The sequence below is a fragment of the Cannabis sativa genome, chromosome 6, assembly GCF_029168945.1.
Source record: "Cannabis sativa cultivar Pink pepper isolate KNU-18-1 chromosome 6, ASM2916894v1, whole genome shotgun sequence".
Taxonomy (NCBI): Eukaryota; Viridiplantae; Streptophyta; class Magnoliopsida; order Rosales; family Cannabaceae; genus Cannabis; species Cannabis sativa.
In genome coordinates, this window is record NC_083606.1 from 29,122,349 (window position 1) to 29,132,591 (window position 10,243).

Consider the following 10,243-nt stretch of genomic DNA (forward strand, 5'->3'; position numbering starts at 1 on the left):
AGAGGTTTCTTTCTCTGCCATACATATATATATAAATATATTTATATATAAAAATATAGTTGTATGCTATATAATATTCATTAGCCTCCGGTGTAGAGGGTCACTGATATGAGAAAAAGTGTTGTGGAAAATTCATAGGGGGCTTTGGAAATAATCAAATCTGTCACATGGGTACATGTATGTAAATACTCCATCCATCCATCTTTCTTTTTTCTTCTCTTGCAAAAAAAATAATTATATTAAATTATAAGAAGAATACTAAACATTATTATTTTTCTTTCCAAATTCAATGTGAAATTTTGTTACAGCGGGCAATGGTTGAATTCATGTCTGAAATAAGAGGAAACAAAGTGACATTTGACCCGCAAAGTCTAGTGCTCATCGCAGGTGCAACCTCAGCCAACGAGGCCCTCATATTTGTGGGATGCTATTACTGAGAACTCACCAAGGAATCTTAAGGAATTCAAGGTTATTTTCATGCCATTTAAGTGTTTATGTTTTGAATTTTGAGAATGTGTTTTGCAATTGGCAATTTGGTAATAAATAGCTGGTTAATTTTGTAGGAAGAACTTGGACTTGAATATGATGAACATGTTGATGTGAGTTTGTAGTCATTGGGTGAGCTTCTACAACGTGGTAAGAAGAGGCTGCGAGGCCAGTGAATTTTTGTTTGAAGTCTTATCTTAGCTAATTACACAGAAACAAATGTATAGTTCTTTTTTTTTCTTTTTTCATTAGTGAAAATGCAGATTCTGCTTTGTATTAGTTTCATAGCTTGTATATTGGAGTTTCAGAATCCAATATGGTTAACCTTTTATGTATGTTAGATGCTCTAAACTGCTACATGATTAATGAAAATAGTTTACCTTTTGTGTATGTTTAAGGTAAAACCTTTACAGTCAAAAATATTTAGATGAAAAATGCTAGTTTGGTTTTAGAGAAGACAACTGAAGAATCCAATAGAGAATTTATGTTTAATTATGTAGTGTTTAATTGAACTTTATATTCTGTAGGTATCCCTCATTGCATCTATTTTTCTTAAATGAATTGAAAGTGGCAACCGAGATGCTTGGACACAGTCTACTTCTAGAGCATCCTTGACAACACTACTTAAACTCTTACAATTGGAGAAGAATCAAAGATGCTCATACTATATTCTGAGGACTATTTTCACTTGCAACCCTGCAGTTTCATTAAGTGCAAGACCAGAAGATACAATTCTAAAATAAGAAGCTAAACTACTTCTAGATTTGCTCAAGTGTGCACTTAAAAATGTGACTCAATATTTATGAATTGATGCATGTACAAATTTAATAACTTTAACCATTTGTTATTTTTTTTTTTAGAAAATAGTTTGTTGTACTTAAAGATTGTACTATAATATATATTTCATTACAGAAAGAAAAAAGAAATTATTACCACATGTCAATATATCATTATTAATTATATAATTAATTTATATAATTTACTACCAAAAACTGGTAATAAATAGTTGGACATTATAATTTATTAATTTTGCTACCAATTTTTGGTAGCAAAATAATTATATTGAATATTAAAAGCTAATAATTTTGCTACTAGAATAAAGATGATTTGCTACCGAAAAAGTAGTAGCTAAAAAAATAGTATCAACTACCAAATATTTGGTAGCAAAAAACTTTCAGCAACCATAATACAACTACCAATTTACTACCAAATAATTTGGTAGCAAAAAAAGTATTAGCTACCAAATATATATTATTTGCTACCGACTTTGTAGTAGCTAAAACATATATTTCTTGTAGTTATGTGGTGTTTAATGGGCGGTAGGGGTGTTCATTGGATCACATCCAATGGATTTGGACCCATTGGACCCATCCCATCCAATCCAATTATTTATTGGATATTGGATTTTTCCATCCGATTCAATCCAATTGAATTGAGTCATCCGATCCGATCCAATCCAATGGACATATTGGATTGGATCGGCTCCATCCATTGGATGCTTTAACTGGTTTTTTATTGGATTGGATTGGATCCATCCAATAGATCTCATGGATGAATCCAATCCATTTTAGCCACTATTTAGGCTGAATTCATTAAAAAGAAAAAAATATATGAAAAAACATAATTTAAAACCTAATAATCTAACATAGATAATAAAAGAGTTATTTGCGGCATAACCTCCTTAAGTGGCTAGGCTTTTACAACTAACCCCCAATTCTAAAATTTTAGTGGTAAAACCTCCTAAACCTAAGTTCTGTTAGCACTTAGCCATTTCCATCTATTTTTGGCTGTTAACTGCCATGGTGGAATGTCTACGTGTACACAGTGTACACGTGGCACAATTTTATTGGTCCACATCAATAAATATTTAAAAAAAATAAAAAAATTAATTATTTTAAAAATAAAAAATAAAAAATAAAAAATTTCTTTTCCTTTAAAAATTAAAAAAAAATTTAAAAAATAAAAATTAAAAAAATAATTCCCTCAATCTCTTCTTCTCTTCTCGTTCTCTCTCTCTCATTGCCCTACCTGCCGCCCCCTCCTACTCCTCCTCCTTCTTCTTCTTCTTCTTCTTCATGCTCAGACACCGGCGAAGAAGCCATGGAAGTGTTTGAGTTCTTCTTCATGCCCAACAACAACTACACTACAAAAATGCAATTATAGGTCTATTAATCCCACCCAAACACAAACAAACAAAACAACACAAGAGTTTGAGTTTACATTTTACACCTCAAAAATTCAAAACACATTTGTGCAAATTATTGGTGATGAAGCGGTGAACTGACGTTTCAGAGGATGGGTTGAGATTCATCTTCTTTTTCTTTGGCGGCGGGGTTGTATTTGGGGGTGGCGGCTACGGTGAGTTTCGAGGTGGTAGTATAGGAAAAATCAAGGTGAGTGGTTACTAAGAAATGGTGGCCAGAGAGATGAAGAGAGAGTAAGACGAAGAGAAAGAGAGAGGTTATGATTAGTAGAAGCTTATTGGTGATAGGGATGATTGAGGTCTTCCCGCCCATACATACCCATGGTGGTGAATAAGGTTGTAGCAAATGAAGGTGACGCGACGTCACAGTAATCCCTATTTTTAATATATATGGTGAAATTAGGGCTGTGATTATTATCAATATACCCTTGGTTTTTTTTTACTGAATCAATTTTCCTGAGTTTTATTCAGGAACTGAATGAATCGAGGTCGGAGCTACTTACTAGGATTCAAGGGCTGAAACAGGTTGCTATTTCGCCGGTGTCTGAGCATGAAGAAGAAGAAGAAGGAGGAGGAGGGGACGGCACCGGTGGCAGTGGTGATGGCGGGGTTAGGTGTGACAATGTCGAGCTTTTCTTGTTCCTTGGGGCTCGGCAGAGCTTGATCTGCAATGGGGCTATGGTTTTTTGTTTGAGATTTCTAGGAAAGAGCAGGGAGGCGGAAGAGAAAGGTTGAAGAGATGGGAATTAGGGTTAGGATTAATAAAATTAGGGTTTATTCTTGAGAAATAAAATTAAAAAAAAAAAAAAATTAGGGTTTATTTAGGTTTTTTTTAATTTTTATTTTTTTAAAATTGTTTTTTAATTTTTAAAGAAAAAGAAAAATTTTTATTTTTAAAATAATTAATTTTTTTATTTTTTTTAAATATTTATTTACGTGGACCATTAAAATTGTACCACATGTACACTATGTACACGTAGACATTCCACCATGGCAGTTAACAGCCAAAAATGGATGGAAGGGGCTAAGTGCTAACAGAACTTGGGTTTAGGAGGTTTTACCACTAAAATTTTAGAATTGGGGGTTAGTTGTAAAAACGTAACAACTTAAGGAGGTTATGCCGCAAATAACTCATAATAAAATAATATATAAAATATTAAATAAAATAAATAAATATATAAAATTATAAATATTAATTATGATTGGATATATTGGATTGGATCGGTTCGGTTATCCAATGGATCGGATGTCTCATCCAACATCTGATTTGATCCAATTGGATTTTTAAAATTTGCATCCGATCCGATCCAATTATGATTGAATATCTGATTCTATTGGATCGGTTAAGATTGGATCGGTCGGTTGGGATTGGATTGGATGACTTTATACACACACCTATAATGGGCGGTGATGATCTCAAAACGAAGTATGTATTAATATTTTATGTTTTATTATTTTTTTTATTTTAGTGTTGGATATAGTTTAATCTAAAAATGATTGATTCTAGGAAATTAACTTTAATTAGTTTCATAAAGTTATTTATATTATCTATAACTATATAAAAAAGAGAATGTGGCTTTGGGCTTTCCAAAATAAATTACAACATTGTCCTTTTTTTTTAAAGTAAATTACAACATTGTCCTTTTTTTTGTTAATTACTATTAAATCCTCACATCATTTTGGGCTTCCTAAAGTAAATTACAAAATTGTCTTTCCTTTTTTTTTTTTTTTGTTAATTACTATAAATCCTCACATCATTTAATCACAAGAAAAAATCATAATTTAGAGAGCTCTATTTTTTTATTTACAATATTATGCATATAAATACACATTTTTTATTTTTATGAAAAATAGTTTGTTTATATGAAAAAGACTACAAAGCATAAATTAAAACTATATAAAAAGTGTGAATAATTTTTGAGCTTTTACATATTAAATTATTTATTTAACCATTATTATTTTTCCATTAAAATCTTTTATAATTTAATATAAATTATATTATTTTGATAACTATAGTTTCAGGCTTTTACATATCAAATTATTTATTTAATCTTTGTCTTTTTTTTTATTAAAATCTTTTATAATTTAATATAAATTTCATTACTTTGATAACCATTATACTTTTACAAGTGAGAAATTTTATAAGTGATATTTTTTTATTTCAAATTATTTTTTGTCGATAACTATATGTTACTTAATAATCACACAACAAATCAATATAAATAATCATATTTGTGTTGGTGAAACAATATGTGTATATGTATATATTATAGTTTATACTTATAAACATTACCATAAATAATTATATATTAACTAATTATCACATAATAAATTAATATAACTAATTATGTTTGTGTTGATGAAACAATATGCATATATTATAATTTATCTATAAAAATATTACCATTAACAATAAAAAATTATTAAAATATTCTTTTAATTACTCTCTATGAATAATCTATAATCTTTTACTATACAAAAAGTATCAATAATTTTTAGGCTTTTTATATCTTAAATTACTTACTTAACTTTTATCTTCTTTTTTTTTTCCATTAAAATATTTTATAATTTAATATAAATTAAATTATTTTGATAACTATATATTATACTTGTACAAGTGAGAAATTTTGTGAGTGATATTTTTAATTTTTAATCATATATTAGCTAATAATCACACAACAAATAAATATAAATAATCATTGTTATGAAACAGCAATATGCTTACATTATAGTTTATCTATAAACATTATAATTAACAACAACAAATTGTTAAAATATTCTAATCCCTTATATAAGTATAATAATATATTGTTTTAATCGCTCTCTATGAATAATTATAGATTAGATAATAGTCACATAACAAATTATTTTAATAATTATATTTATATTGATGGATAGAAATTATTTGCAGGCATATATTATCATTTAAGTATAAACTTGATCAACAATTTAAAAAAATTAGTAAAATAATTTGATTTCTGGTATTAATTATTATAATAATATAATTATTTATCACATATAATATAATTATTTATAATATATAGATAAAAATATTATTTTTCATATATATATATTTTAATTTTGTAAATATAAAACAACCAAATATACATAATTATTTAAGGTAATCTTAATCTTTCCTTCATATTACCATTTTTTATGAATCCTTTCAATTTTTTTTTCTTAACTTAAATTATGTTTTTAAAATACTTCTTTTTTAAAATTAAAAATTTATTTTAATCCTAAAAATAATTTATTTATTATTTTATTTAATAAAAAAATCTACATTTACTTATACAAGTGTCTTTTATTTATTATAAAAAAAAACTAAATTTTTAAATTTTTAAAATTATTAAAATTAATATATAAATCAACATTTAATTTGATACACGTGTGGAGCACGTATGTCTCCCACTAGTATTAGTAAAATAACACGTCTCCGCATGTGAGTTATACTTATAAAATTAAAAATATATATAAAATAATATTTTTATTATATATATTATAAATAATTATCATGTATATTAAGTTAAATATGATAAATAATTATATTATTGGGTGACTATTTAATGGTTACATTTTTATTGTAACTATATGGTTACAATTTTTTTTTACCTGTAATAGCAGGTTACCAATAAGTAAAAATTCTATTTTTAGAATTAATTAATTATTTTTTAAATAATTAAATAAATATTTAACAAAATCTTTTTTAGCAATTAAAATTTATAAAAAAAAATTATTTATATATAAATCTCTTGGGTTAATTATTTTAACAATTAAGTAACTTAATTATAATATTTGCAATTTTTTTTAAAAAAAATTAAAATTAATTTTATATAAATTAAAATTTTGTCCTAATTTTTTTTAGAAGAACACACCACCTTCTTTTTTCCAGGATGTGTTCTTGTGATGATTGTCTTGGATAATCACTGGAGTAAATCCGAACTTGGCACAACAACACACCCTGTTTTGGTTCCTAAAATGCTCAAATTTCTGTTTTTGTCCTATAACTAACCTCTCATTCACTTCACCCGAGTTCTCGCCTTACTCTTCCTCCTCCTCGCTCTCTACTGTGCCACTGACCCATTTAAGCACAGCGCCATCTCCGATTTCCCCGACTTTCAATCTCACAACATAAATATCTCCTATTGGTCCGAAATTCCAACCCATAGAGACCGCTAGAATTTGCTCCAAAAGTCAAAGATTAAGTTTTTGAACCTGGTTCAGGGCCCTGAGAGTGTCACTTTTGATTCTCTTGGCCGTGGACCTTACACTGGTGTCGCCGATGGTAGAATTCTCTTTTGGAATGGCCACTCTTGGACTGATTTCGCCTATATATCGCCCAATAGGTCAGATTTTATATATAAATGTATATATGTGGGGCTTCATTCTTTTTTGTTCCAAGGATATCGATGGTGAGGATTTTTTTGGAATTTCAATGGTTTTGTAATCTGTTCTAGTTTGTAGATAAGATGTTTGTCGTTTTGTCTTGGAAATTGGGTCCTGACTACTGATGTCGGAGAAGGAAAGCGAAGGTAGTTCAATTTCATTAGTATTCATTTTCCTTCTTGAATTTTTATGCTTGAATGCTAGCAATAGGATCTAAGAATGTAGTATCATTAATAAAATTCCCTTACCATTATTTATTTTTGTCAACAGTTTAATTTCTGAGGATACAGATAGTGGTGTTGGTTTTGAGATGCATTTTAAGGTAAACCTGTACAACACATTTTTTATCTACTTTGTGTATCCAAGTCTTGATTTCACTGGCAGTGGTGAAGTTATTCATGCAAGCTTTTATGTCTTTGTTGAATTCATAAATGTGATTGTAATACAGCTCTTGAAAGAGTTTCTCAAAGATTTGGCCTCTTTGAAAAGAGCAAATGATCTTTGTTGAATTCATAAAAAAATTTCAAATTATTCTTGCTTAGTTTTTGATTTTCCTAGTTGATGTTTTTGGTTGTATAATGTTACGGTACATGTATGTATAAGATTAATAATAATAGTAAGAACACTTCACATCTATCTTTCTCTCTCTCTCTCTTGTAATTTCTTAGTAACATTATTAGGTGTTCTATTATTAACAACTTCAAGCTCAGATTTGGCAGAAGCTTACATATTCATTATGAAGGTTAGTTAGTACTACTAATATTTCAAGTTTCAATAAAATTAGTAATACTTTTTTTTAAAAAAAAAAATAAATAATTAGTTTATGATTTATTCTTTCGCCATCAAACTAATATGGGATTGTTTTTACAGCAAGTGGTGTTGAAATTGGTTTCATGATGATAGAACCAAGAAGTAGATTACAAAGACAGTATCTGTCCATTCAGGTATATAATTGTACCAATTGTAAAGTTTGAATTTTTCTCTTTAATTTTTAACAAAATAAAGAAACCCAGTTCAAAACATAATGATGAGATCAAATAGAATTCATTTATTTTCAGGGATTGATTAAATTCCATAGATTCCAAAGACATGAAATTGACAATAACAGGGGACATAAATCTGTAAGTTAGTAAGCAAGTTGAGGAAGCAATTTGTAATGTATTTTGATCAGCAATCTTTTCTTTTGTCTTCAATTTCGATTTTGATTTTTTGGTATGATTCTTTTGGATCTAGTTTCGCATTAGGAGATTCTTCGTTTGCCAAAGGTAAATTACTGAATTAGTTTAACTCTGTTTGCTCTGGAATCAATTTCTATGCTTGTTTGTTCTGTCATGTTTCTCTCTAAAGGTTTCTATTGGGTTTGTAATCCTCTAAAATGTGGACCTAAATTGAGATAGTTCAGATTCTAGAGATGCCAAATTCAAAGAATGTGGATCTTTGAAATTCATTGAGGTAATTGATGCATAAGATCTCGTCTTGAGGAATTATTGAAAACCTCTCTATATTTATTTATTTTCTACTTACATGTAGTTGTTATATCAATAAGAAAGATGCGTCCCAGAGCAGATCCTAGTTCATAATTTGCTTTATAATGATTATTGTTCTTGATTACTACTGACTGTGTTTCTAGCAATATTCTGTTTTGAAACTATTGAAACTTCATTTTTCTTGTCTATTGTTCTTGAATAACCGACTGAGTTTATGAATCTCTAGAATGAGAGCTTGTTGTTGTTGTTGTAAAGTAATATGTTTATGAACCGAGAATTTTCCCTTGAACTATTGAGATTTGGATACATAATATGTTGCGTTTTACATTCTCTAAGATCGAGTTCATAGAGTTAATTTTGGAGATAGGAGTGTTCTGTGACCCATCGTTTCTTCAGCACAAAGTAGTTATGAAATTTTAGAATAAAGCCCTTCATTCTCAGTAGTACACATTTGAACTAATCTATACTACTTTACCGTTTAGAGTTAGTTAGATTTTATTTTGTATTGGTTGTTGTTTTATTTTCATTCAATACATCTGTTCTGATTTCATATTTTTGGCCTTAATTTATTAAGGTCTGATTTACTTCATCTCCAACAGTTTTTAAAGAACGAGCAAAGTGATGCTCCTCAAAAGTAGGTGAGAACCAAACATGATATAAGTGTTTGCTTCTCTATTCTAGGTGTCTGGTTTAGAATCACTTATATACTTGTTTGTTTGTACCACCACATCAACACATTGGATGGATTTACTTCATCTCCAACAGTTTTTAAAGAGCAAGCAACATGAGTCTCCTCAAGAGACTATTCAAGCATTGGATGTTGTTCTCAGGGATGCTCCATCGAAAGTGTAAGATTCTTAATGCTACCTTATTTTATCATTCAAAAATATCTTGATCAGTGTCATATTTTGGTAGATTGCATGCAAAGAGTTAAAGTCCAGCATGGGGATGTTGTAGTTAGACAGGTTACTCCTTTTGCATTTTGATTTTACTTTTTTTCATTTAATAGAGGTTTGGCTGTTATGGGTTGACGGTAAAGTGGTACATATATCCTTTAAATGGAGTAGTATTTTGAAAGTTATATTATCAAAATGTGGTGTTCCAACAATTCTAGTAAATTTAGTTTATATGAGTAATTAGGCAAATCTTTAACAAGTGTTAGTTTTCATCTTTTTCAGGGGTGAAGGAGATTGCTTTGATGTTGGTAGAAGTGGAGAATTTGAGGTCTTTCTAATAATACTTTATTGTCTTTCCCCAATTCAGGCATTTTGTTGACGGGATGTAATTGCATGAAATATTTTTTGGCTAATTCTTGCTCTTAATATTATCATACTACCCTGAAAAGTTCATTCCTTTATGATTGAAAAAATAATTACTCAGCATATCATCCTTGTTCTTGATATTAAGATTTGTATCTTTATTATAGCAATGAAAAAATAGTGTTGTGTTCTCATTTTTAGACCTTTTCTTTTTGCAACAAATTGGAGTAAATGTATGAATGCAACTCGTGTGATTTGTAGCAATCTATACAATGAATAGGGGTTTAACTTTGCGATAACGAAAAATTATTTGTAATGAAAACTTTATAAAATAATAACTAATAACTTATTTCATATATGAGGAGAAAAAGAGAAATTGACAAATAAAAATAAAGAGCTCGGAAAGATAGTAGTTTCTGAAA

The 10,243-nt window shown here is 28.5% G+C and overlaps 1 protein-coding gene across 30 annotated transcripts; it reads left to right on the top strand.

Moving 5' to 3' along the window:
- Positions 1–6,554: 6,554 nt before the first annotated feature.
- On the top strand, positions 6,555–10,015 carry LOC115695673 (uncharacterized). Of its 30 annotated transcripts, none has more exons than XR_009688342.1 (9): positions 6,567–7,035; positions 7,147–7,221; positions 7,346–7,397; positions 7,756–7,817; positions 7,946–8,019; positions 8,134–8,527; positions 9,137–9,200; positions 9,328–9,410; positions 9,741–10,015. XR_009688342.1 is itself a non-coding variant. In XM_061117195.1 (7 exons), the coding sequence occupies exons 4-7, from the start codon at positions 7,969–7,971 to the stop codon at positions 9,835–9,837; spliced, it is 378 nt and encodes a 125-aa protein (XP_060973178.1). In that variant the 5' UTR covers positions 6,567–7,035; positions 7,147–7,221; positions 7,346–7,397; positions 7,946–7,968; the 3' UTR covers positions 9,838–10,015. The 30 variants fall into 30 exon arrangements, 6 of the variants coding, with proteins under 6 accessions (XP_060973178.1, XP_060973179.1, XP_060973182.1 ...); XR_009688349.1 differs by having other exon boundaries at positions 9,137–9,196; XR_009688354.1 differs by having other exon boundaries at positions 9,162–9,200.
- Positions 10,016–10,243: the final 228 nt, after the last annotated feature.